A 24,509-nucleotide genomic window follows, 5' to 3' on the forward strand; every position below is an offset into this window, starting at 1 on the left:
TAGTAATTTAATTTACTAATGTATTGTAAGCAACTTTATTTTCATTGTTAGTTTTTCTAATGGGATTCATCTTTAATTAATGTATATTAATCAAAATGATTGAAGAAAATCATTAGGACCACAATGCTCTCACGATTTTTTATTATAAAAATTATATAGCAATAAATATTTTTATAACAGTTTTCATTATTTTTTATAAGTCATTGGCCATTCTCAGGCATAATCCTCTTCACCCCAGTCCGACCATCAAAATAGTTTCATGCATATAATACATAGAAGTACTTGTTGTATATTCTTATAAAAATTTTTGCTGTTGTTTCTTTTCTTGTTCTATTATCATTTTTTTAATGTTTATATGACAATGTTAAAAAGAAAAAAAACAACTGCCTTCTTATTTTAGATATAATAGTAATTTAATATATTAACATTTTTTTAAAAAAAAATTAAATTATTTCTTTACAGTTCAGGAACTACTGAGTCTCTATTAGTACAAGAGCCCAAGAGGAGAAAAAAGGCAGTTATCTCACCCCAATTTTTGATTACTTTAATGAAAACTATTTATAATTAATAGTCAAAATTGATGAGTCTGCCAAGTATAGGTAGGGGGAATGAAAAATGGGGGCTGTTTCAAAGCGATAAAAAAAAATAATTTTTCATTCGGAGCTCTATATCTTAAAAAGTAGGAACAACACAAGAAAATCTAAGAGAACGCCATTTAAAGAAGAATAAATTTGCTAAAATATGAGTCCTAATAGAGTTATTTACATTAAATAGTTTTTGAGATATACCTTTTTAAAAAGCAACATTTCATAAAAATGTTGTATGGGAGGTACTGAAAGATCAGTAGTTAGTGAATTTATTTTGAAAAATTTATATCTTAAAAACCATTTGATGTACAGATGTCTATTAGCACTCAAATTAGAGCTAGTTTAATAAGCTATAAAGTAGTTTATGATGTTTATCTTCGTAGGAGTAATTGTTTACATGAAATTTGCTTAAATAAATTGATTTGTAGTTGTTCGGACAAATTTTCATTTGCCAAATTTATATTCATATGTGAATATCATAAAAAATACTACCCCTACGAAGATAAGTGTCATAAACTACTTTATGATAAGTTAAATTTCCTTTATTTTGAGTGGTGGCTGACATATGTGTGTCTTATGATATATTTTTTCAAAAATCCAACATTTTATATGAACAACTAGAAATTAACTTTTTGTGAGATTATTTTGTCAAATATCATAATAACTACTACTCCTACCAAGATAAATATAATTAACTATTTTTTAGCAAATTTAACTAGCTTTAATTTGAGCGCTAGCAGACATCTGTACGTCCAATGGTTTCTTAAATGAAGTTTTTCATAAATCAAACTTATTGTCTGAACAACTATAAATCAATTTATTTTAGCAAATATCATGAAAACTTCTATTCCTACGAAGGTAAAAGTCATAAACTTCTTTATAGTCTATTAAACTAGCTTTAATTTGAGTGCTAATAGACATCTGTACGTCACATAGCTCCTGAGATATAAATTTCTCAAAATAAATTAACTAACTACTAATCTTTCAGTAGATTTTTAAGAAATTTTACATTTTAAAAAGCTATATCTCTAGAACTATTGGACATAAATAGCTCTTTTAGGGCTAATATTTCAGCAAATTTACTCTTCTTTTAATAATGTTCCCTTAGATTTTCTAGTATTGTAGGTAGTTTTTAAGATATAGAGCTCCGAATGAAAAATTTATGTTTTTTTAAGGTTTTTGAAACAGCTGCCATTTTTTATTCCCCCTACCTATACTTGGCAGACTCGTCAATTTTGACTAGTAATTATACATAGTTTTTATTGAAGTAATCAAAAATTGGTGTGAGATAACAGCCTTGTTTTCTTCCCGGCTTTTGTACTATAATTAAACCAAGAAGTATCAGACTGGTTTAAATATCAAAATTAAGATTATTAATTGCTTGCGATATTTATGATAACTTCTAGTATCACCTCAGAATTTTAGTAATCTGATCAAATATAATAACAATAGAACTTCAAATGATCTTTTTACTCTCAACTAAGTTTATTTCATTCTCCAATGTTTTGGCCCTGATGCCATTATCAAGAAGACAATCTAAAAATTTGTTTTAATATTAACTCACATATAACACTAATATTTATTAATGTACCTCATTGTTGATTTGTCTCAAATCATTAAAAATATTTTTCATTACAGGCCAATAGCCCGTGACAAATAATTTTCAAAATTTAAATAATTATAAAAAAAATATAGCAGTTTTCTATTAAAATTTTATAAAATGGCTACCTACTTACAAAATAAATATTCCTATTAAAATTATAAGAATTAACTTACTTAGATAATATATGAATAAATCAATTAATAAAAATATAATTAGGACTAGTGAATGAAAAGGTACTTTTTCTTGATTTAATTACTTATTTTATATCATTAATAAACAATAACAACGGTTCATGTATCTACAACACATTCTTAAAATCATACCATGCTTACCACACTTAATCATCATATAACAATTTCTTTTAAAAAAAAAAATTTAAAACATGTACCTGATTAAACATCTATTTAAAATTACACTTTGTTTACTCCTTAGTCTTATATTGATAATACTAACATATGTTGTCACTTAATATAAAATTTTTAATAATTATAAAACAAACATATTCTAAATGAAGAGTTACGAAAAACCTTCCTTAGGTAACAAACACGAAACGTTGTTATTGTTTATTAATGATATAAAATAAATAATTAAAACAAGGAAAAACCTTCTCATTCACAAGTTCTAATTAAATATGAAACTCTTCCAGTATAAGATATAACTTTACAAATAAAAACACATTAAATTAGAAAACTATTCAAATATGGCTGCAAAGCAATAAAATTTTAATTATAAAAACAGTAAAATAACTTAATTAATCTGTTACTATTATCGTTTTCATTTACTCCACACAAAATGACATATCACTACTTTGCTTAAGTGTATTATTATTAATATAAAATACATTTATAACCATAATTGTTAAATTATTGTTATGAAGATAGAATTATTTAATTTTATCACTACTTTGCTTTAACAGTGGTACATCTGACAAAAAAAAAGTTTTAATTTTATTTTGAAACGGACGTGTTCTAAAGATTTTACCTTAGACCAGTGATTCTTTCTTTGATGTTGTCCCTGGATGTTCAATCCCAAAGCTAGTAAAGTGGTCAAAATGTGACCACAATCTGTGGTACAATTTACAGAATATGTCAAACGAAAATAATGTTTTTTTGGTCAGACTTGGGGGGGGGAGTAACCCCTGTGGGACTAGCGGTGTACCAAACCCCATTTTACAAATTATACAACTGTCCATTTAATTATAATACTTGTTGCTCAAATTGTTTAACTTTAATTTACTAGTATTCTGTAGTTCAGATTATACTTTGTATTTTTTTTCCATTTTACAGATTTTATTTTTTCAATATAATAATACTATTGATAACATTCATTATTTATTCTGGGACTGATCCCTTTAGAATAATATTACAGGCGTCAAAATTAGGCTTTAGAACCTTAGAGTAAAATAAAAAATAAAAATTAAATTATAAACCATTATAAAATATAATGAGTTTGAAAAGATAAAGACAAACAACAATAACTAATGGAGTATATAAAATAAAAATAGAACAAATAAAATAAAACCATAAATCATGTCATAAAACAGAAGGTGACTAACTTCTAATAAAAAAAATATATATGTATAGCTTAATGGGTATACATATATTGTGCTTCCCTTTCTTCTCTAACTATTAAGGCTTTAAGTTTTCAATTCGCTGAGAGAGCGAAATAAAACATCACATGGTGATCATTATTTTATATAATAGAGAATTTTATATAATCAAGCAACACAGTGATGTATAATATGTACCAAATAATCAACAAATTCAAATATATCTTTTAACACTTATAATATCAGGACATTTATTTGAACATATTTTGTTTATTGGTTGTATGAAGATAGGTGGTGATCAACAAAGTTACAAAAATAGCAGAAAAACTATTTATTATTAAACAGTTGCTAATAAATTTATTTATTGGTTACTAATAAACAGTTTTCTTACTATTTTTGTACCGTTGTTGACCACCGCCTGGATCATGTTCCTACAATCAATTATTAGTGTCATAATTCTAATTTAACTTTCTTCTTTCTTTTTGAAGGCCTTGCAATGAAGGGTAGCGCGTGGAGAGGTATTGTTTATTGTTTGTTATTTTACTCCAGCATATTTTCTGGCTTCTTGACTATCTGCTGTCCTCTCCTTCCTCTTCTTTTAATTGACAACCGCCTATACAGGCATGCTATGGACATAGTATTCGCTATTTGGGAGCTTTATCCTGTTGTAAGTACAATTTTTTTTACAATTTACTGGTATTGTGTCATATAAGGTTAAAATAATAATTAAATAAACTATACTAATATGAGAAGATGATCAGGGGCTCAGTCAGTGAAAACTACAAATAAGTAAAAACTTGTTTTATTAGTTTATTAGTGCCAACGTTTTGGCCAGAATATAAATTATAGCCTTCATAAGGGCTAAGAAGAAAAACAAGATAACAAATATAACAATTAAATGGAATTACAGGAAAAAAAAAAACATAAAGTGATAACAGATAATATAGATACATAAGTAGTTATCAATTATTTAAAACTGAAGTAATTTGAAAAATATAAAAATTATTTATATATTTTATATTCAATTAAATAATTTCAAATTAGTACATGTATATATTTAGTTGATCTTCATATCTATATATTTTTTTCATTCTTAATTTTAATATTACTTAGTATATTACCTTTATATTATTAAATACAGTTTCAATATCCTTATAATACTACACTATACATTTTCTTCATTACTACTTATTTACCTATACTATCTGGAATCTTCATGTTTCTTGTTATTCTGTACTTATATTTAATCATTTTAGTTGTTATCTAGTCTTTTGTTAGGCAAGTAGTATAGAAGATAATGCTTAGTGTAATATAAGAATATTGAAACTGTATATAATAATGTACAGGGAATATAGTAATACTAAAATTAAGAATGAAAAAAGAAAATAATATAGATATGAGAATCAACTTAATAAATATATGTACAGAATTGGAAATTATTTCAAATTGAAGTAATATAAAAAATATAAAGAAAAACAAACATTTGATAATTAACGTAATATTGATAATATATGGCTTTATGGAACAAACCAATTCTTCTCTATACAGAAAAAAAGAAATTTGTATTACAAATTTTTTTTTAATAAACATTCTTTCATAACAGTTATCTGTTAGTCTTAAGAACAAAAATTATAAAGTAACGTTTATTGTGTAATTCATGGAAAAATATTATTAACAGGTGCAACCAGCTTCTTTTTCGAAAAACAGCTGATCAGGAGATCTGAAATTCAAATTGAAACATTGGTGCAAATAAAATAAGTTTCACTTCTTATTGTTCTTCACTCCACTGACAGCACCCTTGACCATCTTCTAATTATATTAAATCTACAGTCTAAAACAAATATATACTGTTATAAAAAATAACATATATTTATTGTTTCAGGCACTAATGGAGATTCTCTTCGGGACAGAGTTTATTGTAAGTGGTGATAAAATTAGGCCTTGGGAACACTCGATTCTTATCATGAACCACAGAACAAGGTTGGATTGGAATTTTCTTTGGGGCGCAATGTACTACAGCACCTCCCCTCCATCTCACAGGCTAAAATTTATTCTTAAATCTCCCATTAAAAGAGTTCCAGGAGCAGGTAATTCTTAATGCTTTTAATTCTAATCCAAATAGACTTAAAAGTTAATTAAACTTTATTACTTCAGTTTCTGAGCCCTCTAAGCTTTTCTATTTTTAATTTACATAGCTTCTTAAGGAAATGGGTATAATATAAATGTTCATTATAACTTCATTGATTTTTGGTCACTTATTTTGTTCTAAAAATCATAGAGGCGAAAATAGAAAAAATTAATTTTTGAGGTTAAACAATCAAATAACACTAGAATGACTTTTCTTTCATCTTCTTCCATGGGAGAGAACAAATTTAACATTTTTTAGAGGGTAGTGCATGTCAGTTGTGCTCAAAAATATAAATTTAGTATATAGTTTTGTAAAAGTTTGAAACACTGTTTTTTCCTAACGATGGATTACGGAATAACATCACTCTGACTCTCAACAAGCAATACTACTAAGTAACTTCACTGCGGACTATTGGAAATGAGAGTTCCTGTGAAACTTATTTGCCTTTTACTATGACTATGAAAAAGATGAAATGTTTATATTCAGGATTTTTGCACCCATTAACGGCTTAGACAAGGAGAATGTCTTAGGCGCCTGTTTTTTTTTGTCTGGGAGAAAATATAATTAGATATATAGATAAATAATGGAAATAAAAATGAAGAATAATAAGGAAAAAAAGAATGAAAACAGAAAGAAAAAATAAAATAACAAAAATGATTAAACAAATTTTAAAAAATCATTTATTTCCATTATATATTATAAATAAATAAAGCTTTTCTCCCTGATATATATTTATTTGCTCATGGTAGCAAATAAGTAACAGATTAATTCTATTCTATAGGTTGGGTTATGCAAATGGCTGGCTTCTTCTACATACATAGGAGATGGGAGGATGATCAACGTTTAGTTTCAAATATGTTGGAATATCTGCAAGATATCAATCATACTTACCAGGTATAACATGCATTTATAGTAAAAAATAATTTTGAACAATATCTACTGATATCACTTTATCATTTGTTATTCAATATATTCAGGAAACTTAATTAGGGATAATTTGGCAATTAAATGAGACATACAATTTCCCAAATTCATTCTACTTCCCAAAATGTTAATTCATGAAATCCTATTATTTTAAAAGATAAGATAATTATTTCATAAATAATTAGTTGATTTTATAATAAAAAAAATTTAATGTTCCTATATAGGAGGCACATGTACTCATTTGTCCTAAGAAAATGGGTTAAGAGCGTAAATGACTTTCATTCTTGAATTCTTTTCTGTTTTTAAATTGAACAGCTCCTAGGTAAGAGCATAAAACCTAACCTAAATTTCAGATGAAAAATATAATTAAAATCAGTTCAAGTTTCAATGAGTCATAGATTTTTTTCCTGTACAGTCTTGGTAGTAAAAGGAGAGTATTATATTAATGAGATTAAATGAATAATAAAACTGAGATTGTGTTGTGGATCAGAGGGGGGGGGGGTTATAACAAAATAACTATAGTATATCTTGTTACAATGGATGCTCCAAGCAAATAGATCCCAGACAAAGGAAACAGCCTACTATTCCCATGTATAAAGCAGTGTTGCCATCAACAGTTGTGTTTTTATTCATAATTATATTTACAAGTTGTTTAGGTTAAAAATAAACAATTTTAATTACAAATCAAATAATAATACAAATTTTCTACAACAATTTGTTTAACATGAGCTTTAAGCGTTGCCAAACATAGGTCGCCCCTTATTTTACCAGAGGTAATTTAAAAAAAAAAAACTTAGACTAGTTCTAGGAAACAATGATAATCAAATCCATTATTTCCTAACTTTCTGATTTTTCTAGGTTTTAATATTTCCAGAAGGAACAGATTTAACGAAAAAAAGCATCGCAAGAAGTAATCATTATGCAGATATAAATAATCTTCAACATTACACACATGTTTTACACCCAAAAACAACAGGTTTTGCATACATCGTTAAGAAAATGAAATCAAGTAAGTATATGAAATAAATAATTTAAAAATATTTCTTTTTTTTTAATTCCAAAGATTTGATTTTAAAATACGTTTGACTTTGACTTTTTTAGTCGAGCAACTAGATGCTGTATATGACTTAACAATTGGTTATCCTGACACATTGCCAGAAACAGAGATAGATGTAATGCAGGGAATTTTTCCAGAAAAAGTTCATTTTATGATAAAGAGGTATTTATTTATGCATGTAAGATTATATTTATTGATAGGGAGAGGAAGAGAACAAGAGAGAGTTTTTAAATGATTTTAACTCATTTTACATAAATTAAGTATTTAAATCAAGAATAAACATATACGTAAAACCTAATTTATCCCTTATCAATAAAAATAATGTTTATATTTTTCAATAAATTTGAAAGCCATTTTATTTTTATACAAGTGAATAATATTTAACTTCTGTATGAATTAAACTTTTTATTAAAAAAACTTTAAATATTTATACGAGAAGATGGTTGGGGGTGCGGTCAAAGAGAAACACAAATAAGTAGGTTTAACCTATTTTATTGTGCCAACGTTTCGGGTAGAGTTTCTAGCCTTCTTCAGGGCTGGTAGCTTGAAAATCAAACATCTCAATTTTTAATATTTAATTTTAATAATTTTTAATATTATAGGTTGTAAATTATGGTTAGTTAAATATTGAAAATTTAGGTTTATTGTATTCCATTCATCTGAAAAGTAGTAAATTTACCAAATTTGATAAATGAAAAATTATGTTCAATGAAATTCCTCTCTCTTACCTTCCTCCCTAATATTGATAATCTCCATCCAAAAAAAAAAAAAATTATCTTCATATTAAACATTTAATTATTGTATATTTCTTAATAAAAGAAAAATTATAAATCTTCAAGTATTGCTAGTTGAGCATATAGTTCTTGCTTAAGTGTTCATTACCATTAAAAGTGAATAAAAATTACTCATTTTCTGGTTGGAAAATTTATATAATTCAAAATTTGAGAGTACTATAAATATAATCTTTTCAGTTCCATACATTAAAGACTAGTGATAGTATATCGAGAAGTAGAGAGCTCTAGTAATACTTGAATGGTAATTAAATTTTTTTTTATCAGTAATTTTTAGAGTACTTTTGAGATGTTAAATCAGAGATAACCATTCCAGGACAATTCCTCGACAAGCTCAAACTTAATTTTCCTAAACCAATTCATATTTCTTTATTCAAGAATCTAAATTCAGCAGTCTTGCTAATCCAGGCCCTGATTGTTTGTACATCTGGATTATAAATTTTTTTGTTTGGAAAGGATAAAAAACTAATTTAAATTAGTTGTCTGATGATCACCACTCGAGCTAATGCTTGACCGTTCGAGTTGACATGACACAATCTGCCAGTTAAGACATGAACTACGATCATTGAACTATGATCATCTCACAGACATTGTATATTGATATATGTATTAATTCTAGTAAATACTTGTACAAATTAATAACCATGCTTTACATTGTAATATTTCTAAATGTATTATTTGAATCCATAAAGATTACAATTAGAATCTTCTGATCAACTAAAAGCTAATGTTTTACAAGTAACATCTCTCGGTGGCTTAAATAGTCCAGAGAGTTGACAAAGCACAGATTGGATGACACCTCAGCGAATTTCTCCTTCAGGGAATTATCCTCCTTAAAAGTCAGTGAGTAACAATATTCACATTGGATTTATACACTCTATTGATATTTTGGCAACGTAAATTCATTTTCTTTATTTCACTCCTGCCTTTTCTGGATCTCTTCTTCTTAAATCTTTTATCTTATCTTATTTTATATCATTTCGTAAAGACTTACAACTTGTTCTTGTAGGACTTACTCCTTCGCGAACTGTTGGCTAGTTCCATACTGAATGAAGTTTCCTTCCTGCATGACCATTTGGACCCCTTTATGACCAATAGATAAGATTTATGGTTAGGTTGAAGCGAAGTTTCCAGATGATTTATGGCTAGTTCCCATAAGACTAATCCTGTCAATTCATCTCCTATCCAGTTACCTATATAAACATATTTGAAATTGGAGTCAGAACTAATTAATTATACTCAACCACCTCAACACTTTACACAAAATGACTGACTTTATTTTTAAATTGTCTCTTTAGTATATTAATATGTTTGTGTATTTCTTCATTCAGATTTTTAAACTTTAACTTTTCAAATTTTTAGGTACTCTATAAATGAACTGCCATCCAGTTTTGAATCAGTAAAGGAGTGGTTGAACCGAATATGGCGAGCCAAAGAAGACACATTACATAAATTTTACAACTCTGGTGAATTCACAGCACAACCAAATGAATCAGTTTGGCCTCGGCCGATATGTAACACGCTACATCTAGCTGTAATATTTTGGACTGGGCTAATTTTAGGAACAATCTATCTGACTTATACTTCGATGATATTCTTTCTATGGTCAATTTTAAACTGTATCATTTTTACTATTTTATCCTTTGCGACTGAAGGATTTTTCCACATTGAGATCGCTTGGTTCAAACTAAAGCATAAACAATTAATGAAAAGAAAGAAATGAATGAATTAGAAATTAAAACTAATTCAAAAGAAAGGCATCCACTTCTGGCCAATATGAAAAACTTAAATTTTTGTAGAGCCATCTTCTTGGATTTTATAAATATTAATTAGTAATAAATACTAATAAGTTTTTTTTTGTTTGTTTTATAAAATCATAAAACCTGGCCAGTTGTATTAATTTTTAAAAAAAATATTTTTAATGGATTTTAACCTGTGATTTACTACTGATGGTAGGATTCAAATTTTATTTTAAAAAACTCTTGTGATTTTATATGTGATCAAATTAAGTTATTAGATTAGTTTTTAGATGAAATTTTAAATTTATTATATTCTAAAAAAAAAAAAATAGACAAGAAGACAAAAATTCTGTATTCATTGACTTATGAAAGAAAACAAAAACGCATTTATTACTATCAATAGGGTTGTTCATGAAATATATCACTTAGGTTATTTATTATTTCCATACCGAATTTCCAAGATAAAGTCCTAATTTATGTATTGTTTAAGGGTCCATTGTAGTTTAAATTCTGTGAGGCTCTGTTGCCAAAACATAATTTGTATTTTATTACGATATATTTTTATAAGTATATTTCAATTGAAAGTTACCATTCCAATATTAAAGAAGAAATATATTTTAATATTATTTTTTCCAAATGAATATCAAACTGATTTATACTGTACTACTTAAAGCATTCTAAAGCATTTTAGAAGTTTGACTTCCTTACTATATCTTGATAGTTTTATTTTATAAGAAAGTTGTTTCGCTCCTACTAAAATGGATAACGAAAACATTCAAACCAAGAAAAAAAAAATAAGATTATGGAATGGTATTAATTGTAAAATTATTTTGATGTGTACATAATATAAAATAGAACCTTCTTATAAGTCTTTCCACCTCCATTCTCTATTTGTGATGATTGAAATTAATATTAAAAAAATTGTTGTCATTAATATTGTATTTAAACTTATCTAAATTCATGTAAATGGAAAAAAATATAAATCTTAAATTAATTTTTTATCATATTGTTATGTTGGATTTACCTTATATTCTTTTATTGCTGTCCATATTTTTGTCATTAAAAAAATAGTTTTTAAAAAGAGATTTTCTAAGTGTGACTGATCAGTTTCTTCAGAAAGGAGGTATATAAATTCGAACATATTTAGTTTTGTATAACTCTGTATAAGTAAATAACAGAAATTATGATGGATACAGAATTCAATTAAATAAAATTAGTTGGAATTAATAATGTAAAAACTAATGGCTGAATACTTGTGTAATTGCATAAAGTGAAAACCTCAAAACCTGTAAGTTTAATTTGCTTTTTGAGCAGGAATAAACAATGAAAAATAAAAATTCTTAACAATAAAATAGAAATAGTTTAAAGTAATACTGATAAATATATTTTTAAAATTTGGAAAATTATGTTTTTCATGTTTTATTGCTATATTTTGTAAGTATTCGCCACAAGGAGGGCAAACAATTTTTTTTTTTTATCTCATTTTGAATCTTAATTAGTCCATGAGATTAATTTTAATTTTAATTTACTTATTTATTTTTTTACATGTCTTGAATAATGGTTCATAAAATTCAGAAAAGCATAGAAATTTAGATTAAAAAAAATATAAGAAAACTAAATATTAATTAAAAATTCCTTGGTTTCAGTAATTAATTAGTTTTATTGATTTATTTATTTATTATAAAAACATGGTTTTAGCTTTATAAATGAAAAATGTCGACTTATAATAAGTATTTAAACAAAATAATAGGGTTGTAAAAATTTAAATATAAATCAAAATATTTATTTAATTAAATCTTGATATGGACAATTACAAAACATTAGTTGAATATCTAAAGGATGTTTTAATTATAATTAACTATTTAGGAAAAATTATTAAAACCGTCTGAAAAACTTTTTAAAATTTATTTTATATTAACCATTAAATAAGTTATAATAATAAATTTAATTAAGTATATATTTAATTAATATGAAAAAAACATTTTCCTAAATTGAGACAAACTGTCATTGTTTCTTCAGAAATTAATTTTAGTTAAGTTTTACAAAACATCTTATTTTAAGTTATAAAATATTTATCAAAAATACTTTTTGTAGTCCAATTTCTACCAAAGTTTACTGAAATTAAATCAGTAAAACAAATAAATAAGATGAAATTCCACAAAAATTTAGTCTGTACTAATGATAACTAAAAGAATTATAGATTCATTCCTCCATTTCTGCAGAACTAATAGTTTCAGGACTTAATAAACTATACTTTACTTTCAAACTAAATGACGAAAAAAATGCTTTTTAATATGCATCAACCAACTTGTATTTTTCTGTTGTTTCAAAGTTACAATAACCTACATTAGTATTAAAATACTGTTATAATTTAAAACTGTAATATTCCGTTCTTAATTTAGAAGAAATCCACATTACCAGTGACCCATGTAAAAGAATTGTAAAGCAGTTAGTTCTTCATTCAGATATATATATATATATATATAAAGAAGAAACATTTAAATATAATTTAAATGGAAAAAAGTGTCAATTTACCATATGAAAATTTAGTGTGCCAAATACTTTAGAAAGTAATACTAGATATTATAAGTACAAATAATTCTTCAATAAATTTTATATTTTTTCTATTAATGTATTTATATTCTGTAAATCATTATTAAGAATGATTTCTATCTTTATAGATGAAAATTTATTATTGTATGTAGTATCTAAATGCACCTCTAAAATCAATATCTATATATTTACATGTTAAATTTGAAAAATAAAATATGCACTGATAAATTTAATTTTACAATTGAAGTAGTTTTAATATTATTCTTTTTAGGTCATATGGAATGAATGAAATTATTTGTATTAAAGTTGAGATGTTCTGATGACGGTCAAAAATGACATGAAAATAGTGATAACTATTTATTAAATAAAAAATAAATTATTTATACATTTTCCTTAGCAATGAAATCTTAGATAATGACTCTCTATTTTCTTGAGATTTATTTATGATTTGGCTGATGAAAACTTCAACCTATTTTGCTTTGTATATTCTACGTTTAGTGTTAAAATAAAATAAAATTCAGACAGCTACTTGTATTATTATTTATTTTACCTTAGCCTAGTTCACATTATGGTGGCATACAAGAGTTAAAGTATATAAAAAATATAATAGGTAAACTTTTATACTTTATTTGAATTACCTAATAAATTGTTTTGTTATATACGAAACGGCCTTATAGACCATGGAAATATCATTTCTTCCCAACTTTCCCAACACATTCCCCTCCTTTTCTTTCTTCCCACCTCTTCTCCATTCTTTTAGACTGCACTATTCTTTCTTCCTCGTTCCATACTCTCCTCCTTCTCACATGGACCTTTATCTTCCTTAATTTTTCCCTATATTCATCTCTATTGAGGCAGTCTCGACTCAAGATTCCTAATTTCTCCGTTCCTTTCTTTATCTGCTTAATGTACCCCTGCCCCCTTTACATCCCCACATTTTCCCAAAGATCTCCCTATTAATTCTGCTCAGGTTCATCCTGACCACATGACCGTATCCTCCTTAACCTAATTTACGTTTCCAGGTCATCCATTTCTCTGTGTAATTCTCTGGTAAGCCTCAGCCTATATCCCTTCGGTAACTTTACTGGCCCATAAATCCTCCTCAAGATCTTCCTCTCTATTCCCAAAAGTTTCCTTAAGCTAGGAAGAGAAGCGATCTCCATTCCATACAGAATAACAGGTTTGACAACCGTGTTATAGTGTCTTATTTTTGGTTTTGTTGACAGACCCTTTTTACAGTATAGGCTACTGGTGGCAAAGCTGAGTCTTTTATCTTGACCAACCTCTCCTCTATACCCTTTCTCTTGGACTCATTACAACAAATGATTTCCCTATACTTTGTTTTAACTGTTTTTTCCTGAAAGTTTCGATCCGTAGTCATCAACTACATTTTTTCGAACAATATTTCCAAGCTGACTCTTTCAGCTATTTTAGGGTGTTTAACTTCCCTTTTGCTTCATCCGCAGATTCTACCAGTAGGGGCAGATCATCAGCATACGCCAGACAACTTACTCCGACGTTATTTTTTTTGGTCTCTAATTTTGTCCCCTTGTTACTTTTGACCCATAACTCCTTCATTACTTTATCCAGCACTACATTGAACAGTCTAATAAATTATTATTATAATTCTTTTATACTTTGCATGTTGGAATTGAATTGTTTAATAAAATTAATTGATTTACCAAATAATTTTTCAAGATAAAAATTGATGAATTATGACTCTAAGATTTCTAAAAGAGATGTGAATGTGAATAAGCATGGTACAAAATAAAGCAAGGAATAATAAAGAATAGAGTTAAGGTGTTAGGAAAATGACAAGGATTGCCTTGGTTTTCACTACTTGCTGATCACCTCAAGAATTTTCTTCTTCTTCTTCTTTAACAAAAGTAAATATCTTACGATGTTGAGATAGCCTTGAACCATTTCCTAAAATCTTCTCTATCCATTCTCAACTTCTTGACTTCGCCTAGAGTGATTCCTATGTTCCTTGCCAGACCCGATATGAGATCCTATCACTTATTCCTCAGTTGTGGTCATTTTCCCTCAGTTTTTACTTCACATATAATTTTTAGGAGTCTATTCAGTATTCATTGAACAATGATTCTTTTGTTTGTATATTTTCTAGAAGTAGACTTGTTCTGTCTCTTCTCTGATTCTTTTATATTTCATTCAGGTTGAGTTTTACCCTGAAGTTTTCTCAGAAATTTCATTTCTGTAGCTTCTGCATGGCTTTTGAATTTTTTAATATTAAGCTAACTTTCAGCTACAATGGTCAGATTAAGTACAAAGACTTGTATATATAAAGTCATTTTTGTTTACCATGTCACTTGCTAATTGTTATATTCCCAAGTCGGTGATACAGATTTGTTTCTTTCCTTATGGACTGATTTATCTTGGAATCCAACCTCCGATCATTAGTTATTTTAATTCCTAGACACTAGTATACATCAACCTGTTCTAGACTTAAGTATTTACAATTTACCACTTTTAGACGCAATTGTGTGCTTTGATTTGCTCGGGTTGATTATCATTCCTTTTCTGTTCACAGCTTCATCTGATGCTTGTTGCGAGGTTTCTATGCTTTCTGCAATTATGAGGGTGTTATTGGCAAATACTAAATTCTGGATTACACGGGATACGTTTTCCACTTTTGTGCTCAATAATTTTAATTGAGTAAATTAATTAAAATTTAAGTTTCTTCTGTATTCTCCCTCCCTATGGGGTTAATTAATTTTTAATATTCTGTATTTTGTTACACAAGACTATAGAGATTGTTACAAGTTCAAATGTGAAATACTAACTGATAAAAATTATTTTTAATTATTGGAGATGAAGTGTGGGGTCTCAGAAATGATTTAAATAATTTAAACACCATACAAGAGTAAAGTAATTAATGATATCATTATTGATTCATTAATTATTAAAAGATTATATCTTTTGCTATTTATATTTCTTAAAAATATTCATGTCACCTAATATATTGCAATTTAAAATTTTCATATACTAAGTGCAAGTGATAATTGAACAAATTATATCAGAATAACTCAGATTTATCTAAAAGAATAAAGAATAAATCCTTTCTGGAATCTAAAGTAATTAAATTTTTTCATTTGATCTGCAGATAAGATTCAGTTAAAATACACAAATGGTATGGTGTGACAGAAGTAATTTCAGCAAATAAATAAAATAATTTATTAAAATAAAAGGTACATTTTTTTTATTGTATGTCTAAAAATAAATAAATAAAATAAAATTCATCACTTATTATTTACAAAACAAATAACAATAACAAATTTTAGATAGTATATACAATATGAATTATTTTAAAATTGAAGAACAAACAAAGAGGATGAAATCATAAAATTAATTCCATCTTAAATATTAAATACAATTTCAACATTAAAAGCCTGAATATACAGTTGTTGTTTTTTTCAATTCAATGTAATGGACTATTATAAAATTTAACTTTGCAATATTTTTATCAGATTCATCAATTTTTAAGGGCATTTTTCATATTTTCTTGCTCCATTTCTAATTGGAGAAAATTCTCCAATCTTGGAAGCATACTTAATAACCTCAGCTATATAGTTTTGTTCATGAAGGTGATGAAACAGGTGAGCATATGGTCCTGAAAAAAAATCTGAATTGTTAGTATATTGTTTTTAATTAATAAAGATAGTATTAATGTATGTTAGATTAACATTAATTTCAATAGATATACGAAGACCACAGAGAATAAAGCAGTAATCCTATTTATTTATTTTTTAAATAAGTTACAAATGTTTCTTTATTTAAGAATGGACATGGTGGAAAAGTCAAAACAGGAGAAAAAAAATCTGAAATGGCTTTTGAAGATTATGTGTAAAGTGAAAAAAGCGTTCATCAAAGCAATACCCTGGAAAAACAAGATAATGTGGCTCATAAATTATTGTTTATTTCAATAATTAGTACATAGGATACCTGATCACAGACCCCAAAACACAAAACTACCTACCTCATTTTTTGTTATTTTTTTCTATTTTTCTGTGAATTATTATTTTATTTCATCTTTACTATTTTAAATTATAATAGTTTATGATTATATATGTATATATAGTTGACCATAAAAATTGATATATAAGAAGATGGTCAAGGTTGCGGTCAAAAGTGAAACAAAAATAGTTTACAACTATTTATTTTCCAACATTTCGCCCCACTTTGCAGGGCTTCATCAGGGCTAAAAAGATACAAAATGATTCATCAAAGCAATACCCTGAAAAAACAAGATAATGTAGCTCATAAATTATAGTTTATTTCTATAATTAGTACATAGGATACCTGATCACAGACCCCAAAACACAAAACTACCTACCTCATTTTTTCCCTGCTTATCTGAAAACTTTGAAATCTCACTTCATTTTATCTCAATATTTTGATAAATATAAAAAATTTTACCAGATTTTTTGAAACCAGATAGAACTTTTCTCAATTATAAAACAATATTTTGGCCATTACTGATGTATGGTTGAGAAGTGGGGGGAGAAGCATCCGGTACAGAAAGAAAAAAAATTGCAAGAATTCCAAGAATCGCAGTGGATTCCCTTCAGTTTGTATGAAACGGTGCAGCGTGAACTACTAGTGGAATCGATAAATAATTACATCAAAATAAAATAAATAGTAACATACAACTAACGAAATTCAACTAAATTACGAAAACTGAAGCCCAAGACATCCTGTTGTAAGCTCTTTATTAATTTATTTTTATTAGCATTATTTTCTTTTCTTCTTCTTTAATTATTTGTCTGCACAAGTCAATTTTTTTTTTTTATTTATTCAATAAATATTTTTTGTTATTTTTTTCTATTTTTCTGTGGATTATTATTTTATTTCATCTTTACTATTTTAAATTATAATAGTTCATGATTATAGCATTGCAAATAGTTAGGGGTGCCTTTTGCAAGAGACTATACTCCCCTCCCTCCTACTATCAACTGTTAAAAAATACTTACAAACTGTTACAACTATATAAGGCCAACCAGGGTCCACCTGGTAATAAAGAAATTTAAAAAAAAAAAATAGATTTTACTTTATGCAAGGAATCTATAGCTATTTTAAATTTTTTCGAACTTGGCTCTTGTAAAGAGTAGAGAATGATTTAAAGGTAAAATTTGTTCTCATGAACATTTACAAAATAGTGAGCTACATCGTTTTACTCTTGTAGTCTTTGTATAGGGTTGGCAAATAAGTCCTTTCGATTTTTTTGGGGGTGAAAGAAAGCTAAGTAAATTTTGTACATAATATTTATTTTAATTTACAATGTAATGTACATTATTTTCGATTACCTTATCCCATCTCTCCAACAGCTGAATAATACCATGTGCATAGAATATTTGTGGTTTATTAGCGAAAAAGTGATCAAGGTGCTCCCAGACACCCTGTTCGTTTTCAAATCGTTTCCACTTAAGGAATTTTGTAGAGACCAGAACAAGTGATAGTCACTAGGAGCAAGGTCCAGTGAATAGGGAGGGTGGGGCAAAAGATCCCATCCAAGAGCTAACAATTTATCAATTTATTACCGTAGACAATCCACTTTTCATCCACTGTCACAAGTATTTTAAGAAATGGATCGTTTTCTTGACGTTTCTGCAGTGAATCGCAAATGGAAATGCCTGTTGCCAAGTTGGCTTCGGTCAGAGAGTGGTGGACCCAAACATCAAGCCTAGAAACATAGCCGAGCTTCCTTAAATGATTTTCTACGCTTGTATGTGATATGTCTAGGACCTCGGCAATGTCTTGCACTGATTGGAATGAATTTTGATCAACTATCACCTTAAAATCAATGATTTCAATGTCTTGTGGGCGACCAGGTCGCAGTGCGTCATTTATGTCAAAATTCCCTGCACGAAACTTGGCAAACCAATTTTGGCACATTCACTCTGTTAAGGCATTATCCCTATAGACCCCCCATATTTTTTTATGTCCCCCTGAAGCTCGCTTTCTTTTTTTGAAGTAATAAAGCAAAATATGCCTATAATGCACGATATTTCCGTCCACCTTCTCAACTGGATCAAAAACATAATACTGACCCAATCTTAACAAGTGTCAACAGACATAAATGTTTAAATATTACAAATAGGATAAACAATCCTCTGTTGGGATTAATTTCATCAGAAAAATGTGACGTATTATAAACAAAACATGAATACAAAAACCAAAAGGACTTATTTGCCAACCCTATATAATATCTTCCTACAAATATTTAATCATTTCTAAAATCACCTGTTGCATAGACAAATACGTCATTTCCACCATGTGTCTCTAGATCTACCAATACTGGTGCCTGAGCTCCATATTCATAAGACGTTGTATCGACTTCTGAGGGGTCTTCGCGGACAACTTTTCCATCAACAACTTTGTAATGGTAATTATCCTTACCACCATTAGCATAACCGAGAGTTGTGTATGGAATTCCATCAATAAGTGAGGTGCCTGCCAAACCTTGAAAATAAAAATATAATATTTAAAAAAAATCTTATAATAAATATTTTATTTTTTTAAATACGTAAAATCCTCTATATGCTTTACATGAAAAGTGCTGAAAAAAAATGTTGGCTAACACTCTTAGTATGATAACTTCAACCAAAGACACATAGATTGTTGTGTAGCATGTTGTGGAGGGAGGATTTTATAACAAAAGAACAAATAGTATATGTTACACTAATGGACCTACAAGTAAACAGACCCAAACAAAGGAACTGCTTACTGTCCTACGGTCTAAAGCAGTGTTGATATCAACTTTATTGTTTTATTCATAATTATATTCACAAAGTATTAAGATTACAAATAAACATTTTAATTACAAATGAAATGATAAAACCAATTTTCTACAGCATAACATCTGTAGGGATGTAAGAAAAAAAATTTCAATTAAACACGGATGACTAGAAAATAATTTTGTAACATTTAAGATGATTTTTGTAGTAAGAAATAAGTTACTACATTAATTAACATTTGATTTGTGGTTAAAATTGTTTGTTTGTAACCTAAACAATTTGTAAATTTAATTATGTATAAAGCATCACTATTTATGGAAACATTACTTCGGACATTCGGACAACCATGATTTGTTTGTTTGAGGTCTGTTTGCTGTTGGCATCTATTAGACCTACACCTTCTTTGTCTTTCATTATAAAACCCTGTTGTGAAATTTAGGAAAGGATTTTATAAACAAAGGCAAAGAGTGTATGTTTTCACTAATGCACGCCATGACTGACTGCCCCAGAACAAAGAAGAGAAGTGTTGCCATCTTTATTACAAACCAAATAATAAACCCTATTCTCTACTACAAACCCTACCTGGTCCACAACAGATTTGAATAAAACATAAGCAAATGAAACATAATAGAAATGATGAAAAAATAAAGAAAGTAGAATAAGTCGAATGAATTATACTTGTAGATAGTCGTGGTACCAATGAATGTTTAGTTTAATTTTGTTCTTAAAAGATGGAAGATAGGGTGGAAGGCAGTGGGTAATTAGGTAGAGAAAGAGAATAATTGAACCTTATGTAGAAATCTTTAAGGTTGTAAATCTTAAGTTAAATTTAAAGAAAATAATTAAGACACTAAACAACTACAGAGCAAATTAGTACGGCATGAACATAAAGTAAGGTACTTAAAGGAAAAAGAAAAATCAGACTTGCTTCAGAAACCAAACTTGATTCGGGCCATCTTATACAAGACATACTGAAGTAGGTATTGTTCCCGCACTGGGGAGAAGGTAACAAGAAAAATAATCATGAAAGATAGTTGATTGTGAACGACTTATACGAGGAGAAGATGGTTGGGGGGTGCGGTCAAAATAAAACACAAATAAGTTGAAGTAACTTATTTAATCGTGCCGTTAAGTTACTTCAACTTATTTGTGTTTTGTTTTGACCGCACCCCCAACCATCTTCTCCTCGTGTAATAAGAAAAAAATACAAAAATGTAGTAGGCTGTATATTTCAATGTTTTATAATATTTTAACCTTCTGAAAACAGAACATAGATTATAATAATAATAATATTTATAATTTAAGCTAACTTACCTAATATATTATTTCCTCTTTCTGCATATCCACTTATGGTTAGAGTATGAGCATGATCACTCGTTACAATGACAAGTGTATCATCTTTTATTCCTGCAGAGTGGAGCATACTCATAGTACTGTTGATCGCTTTATTCAGTTCAACGACTTCATTAATTGCTACCCGTGCCTTACCAGCGTGATGCCCATGATCAATTCGCCCTCCTTCGACCTTTGATCATATTGAAATCATATAAACATATATTTAATATAACTGTATTCACTCAATCATTGAATAATTTAAATCAATAAATAAATATAATTTTACCATTAATAGAAATCCTTCTTTATTTTTCATAAGAATTTTCAAAGCAGTCGTAGTCATTTGTTCTAGTGATGGTACTCCATCTTCTAACTTATTCCTTACATAATCGAAAGGTAGATGGTCATTTGAAAATATACCTAAAGTAGATAATTGTATTTTATAATAGTAGAAAAAATTAATCTATTAAAAAAATTTGTTATATTGAATGAACATCTATAACATGTTTAATTTTTCCTTGTTTTTATATATATATAAATATTTCTCACACTCATGCTAAATACTATAAAAGAGCTGTGTGTTTTAAAGAGTATGACATGCTTGCATGTTTTAACATTCCAACAGTCGCACATCACCTGAGAGATGTCATAGGAACTTTTTTTATTGTCATAAGTGCCCTTTCAATTCTAGAAATCCCTAATTCCTGCTATCCCTCTAGCATGATGACAACTACTATCCAGTATGTTGTTGCGATTATATTATTTCTAAAATGTATAGAAATATATGCTGTCACCTCTGAGATCCCACATGACTACTTTTATAAGTAATAAGTAATATTTTTTCATTATTTTAAATCTACTAATTACTTCGATTTTGCTCTTTTGAGATTACCTATTATTTTGATTTCTAAAATCATTGTTTTACGCTGTATCTGATTTTTATTTGAAAGACAATTTGCGACAATTGGTTTTTGTTACGTAAGTTTTATTTCTTTGCTTATTGTTTATCTTTCTATAATATTTAAGGCAATATTTTTTTGATATTATTATATTTTTAAATAAATTACATGAATTAAAAATGATAGAGTTTAGAATTTCCACCCTCTGTAGCTTGTATTGTTCTCTAATACCACATGTTTTATTTGTTAATTTTTTTGGTTTTCAATAGTCAAATTTTAATATTGATATTTCAATAAATTGGAAAAAAACATTGAATAAAATATTGATGTATTTTTTTTAAAGTACAATATTTTTCCAGCATCCCTATTACAGGTAGCTTTAAAATATTGCACATTTTTTTCATTAATAAAACTTCAAGAGTAAAAGAAAATAATTTGATACTAATTTATTTTTTAAGAAAGATACAAACTGCCGATTGTTACTTAGACTGTAGTGATATAGTCTCAGTGACTGTCCTCAACAGATATAACTAAAGATAACTATTGCTCATTCCTACAGACTGCCATCTCCAAGGAATGAATATTATAATAAAAACATCAAAATAATTACCCAATAAATAATCAGTATCATCAGTATTAACTTCCAACAAAGTCTTGGTATTAGTGGGAACTGCATAATTGAGACCTTGTGATTGCTTCTCTTTAGCCCATTCTGCAATAAGATCTCGGCCATCAGTTCTTGTACAAGAACCTGTTTCTATAGGATCTCCTGGGGAAGAAGAGCTATTAGCTTTCAACTGTTGTCGACCACCACCCATTATTACCTGGTGGAATTATCATTTTGACAGGTTAGTATTAAAAATATGAGGCTAATAATAAAATAGATTTAACAATCACAATAAATAAATTTAAAAAAAAATGTGTGTCCCCGTGTATTTGACTTTGCAACCAAAATTACCCTGCGCAGACTGCTAGTGTTAGGCTCAAGTGTACCATTCTGCATTATGGTGGTTGTATTTTGGTAACCCTAGCGGTGTGGGAAATAAGGTGGTTTACCTAGGGCATTTTTATATTGTAACTAATTAATGAAACTATAAATTTAGAGGATAGCAGCAGGAAATAGATGTTATTTCTCACTGCAGAAAATACTGAATTTTAGAGCTCTCTCTAAAAGGATAAGAGTGGTCATTTACAAAACCATCGTAAGGCCAGTAGTGATCTATGGGGGAGAAACATGGCCCTTGACAAGAAAACCAGAACAGATGTTCAACTCTTGGGAGAGGAATGTATAGAGAAGGATATGGGGAGGAGTCTCGGAGAATGGAGTTTGGAGAAGAAGAAGGAATGAGGAACTGATAAATCTGTATGGGAAAACCCATCATTGTGGCATTAATTAAAAGAGCAAGAATAAGATGGTTAGAACACATTGAGAGGATGCCCGATGAAAGAATACCCAAAAAGATAGTTTATGGCAAACCAGATGGAAAACAGAAAAGAGGACGTCCCTGGATCAGATGGCTGGGCGATGCAGAGGAGGATTTGAAGCTCTTGAAGGTTGGCAGGTGGAAGGAAAAGGCAAGAGACTGTGTAGATTGGTTGGCTATTGTGGAGGAGGCACGGGTTCTTGCAAGATGGTAGTGGCATAATAATAATATAAATTTATAAGGTTCAGAGAAAACATTTGTTAAAGGAGATGGGTCAAGAAATTATAGTCAAATTTACTTTATGATAAAGGATTTGCTAATAAATAATGATTAAATACTAAGTTTATCTTTTTAATATTTATTACTTTTTTATAGATATTTAATATTTTAAATAAATATTTATCACTGTTTTTATCAATTATTTTTATCTGTCATATTTTATATAAATTACTTCTGTTTTTAAATATTTACTTTTTTTTTTATTTCATATTCTATATTTAAATGTATGCATATAGTTATATCCTTGTAGTTAACATTGTTGAGTTTTTTAAAGATTTTATTTGAAAAGTACTTGATGATTTTATTAATCAATTATTATTGATAATTTTATTGAATAGTAGAACAAAAATGATAAAAGAAAAAAAAGTATGTATTACTATTATATATTATAATTTTACTGAACTATGCTTAAAAATTATAAGAATTGAAAAAAAAAAAATCTGACTATATATAAATATTCTGTGTATCTAGCAACCCAATATAGTTGGGCAGTACAACTTTATTGAATAAATTTTTCTCTCTCTCTTTTCTCAGTGAATAAAACAGACTTTAGGATGATCTCTCCTTTACATTTATATTCTGGTATACATATAGTGACCATTATATATTTACATCATAGAGAGAACTAAAACTATGCATAATTCAAATAATTTTTTTTAAACAATTATTATTAGATCAGTAAATTTTTAAACAGTTTCAGAAATAGATTTGTAAAATATAGTTTAGATTTTAATATAAGTTAAACAGATTGAATTTATCAAATTTTCAAGAGAAATTGAAAAATAAAAAGTATATAAACCAGGAAAAACTCATGATAATTTTAAAAATATTATTTTAATTAATCAAACATTAATATTAAAATATTATAAAAAAAAAAAAGAAATAACAA

At 27.7% G+C, this 24,509-nt stretch overlaps 2 protein-coding genes across 2 annotated transcripts in view; one reads left to right on the top strand and one right to left on the bottom strand.

The window, feature by feature from the left end:
- LOC106689485 (lysocardiolipin acyltransferase 1) overlaps positions 1 to 13,459 on the top strand; it is a 15,015-nt gene extending 1,556 nt beyond the window's left edge. Inside the window, exons 2-7 of the mRNA XM_014434458.3 lie at positions 4,228 to 4,406; positions 5,622 to 5,826; positions 6,649 to 6,761; positions 7,650 to 7,800; positions 7,893 to 8,010; positions 10,002 to 13,459. Of these exons, the coding sequence (XP_014289944.1) occupies positions 4,236 to 4,406; positions 5,622 to 5,826; positions 6,649 to 6,761; positions 7,650 to 7,800; positions 7,893 to 8,010; positions 10,002 to 10,362 (1,119 nt within the window). The 5' untranslated portion in view covers positions 4,228 to 4,235 and the 3' untranslated portion in view covers positions 10,363 to 13,459. The remainder of the gene's footprint in view (positions 1 to 4,227; positions 4,407 to 5,621; positions 5,827 to 6,648; positions 6,762 to 7,649; positions 7,801 to 7,892; positions 8,011 to 10,001) is intronic.
- Positions 13,460 to 16,143: 2,684 nt separating this feature from the next.
- The window catches only part of LOC106689484 (alkaline phosphatase), a 27,614-nt gene continuing 19,248 nt past the window's right edge, over positions 16,144 to 24,509 (bottom strand). The window contains exons 5-9 of the mRNA XM_014434456.2: positions 22,528 to 22,741; positions 21,305 to 21,438; positions 20,998 to 21,208; positions 19,190 to 19,408; positions 16,144 to 16,559 (exon numbers count right to left, since the gene is read on the bottom strand). Coding sequence (XP_014289942.1) covers positions 16,429 to 16,559; positions 19,190 to 19,408; positions 20,998 to 21,208; positions 21,305 to 21,438; positions 22,528 to 22,741 — 909 coding nt within the window. The 3' untranslated portion in view covers positions 16,144 to 16,428. The remainder of the gene's footprint in view (positions 16,560 to 19,189; positions 19,409 to 20,997; positions 21,209 to 21,304; positions 21,439 to 22,527; positions 22,742 to 24,509) is intronic.

The sequence above is a fragment of the Halyomorpha halys genome, unplaced genomic scaffold, assembly GCF_000696795.3.
Source record: "Halyomorpha halys isolate HHAL.00 unplaced genomic scaffold, Hhal_1.1 Scaffold1375.1, whole genome shotgun sequence".
NCBI lineage: Eukaryota > Metazoa > Arthropoda > Insecta > Hemiptera > Pentatomidae > Halyomorpha > Halyomorpha halys.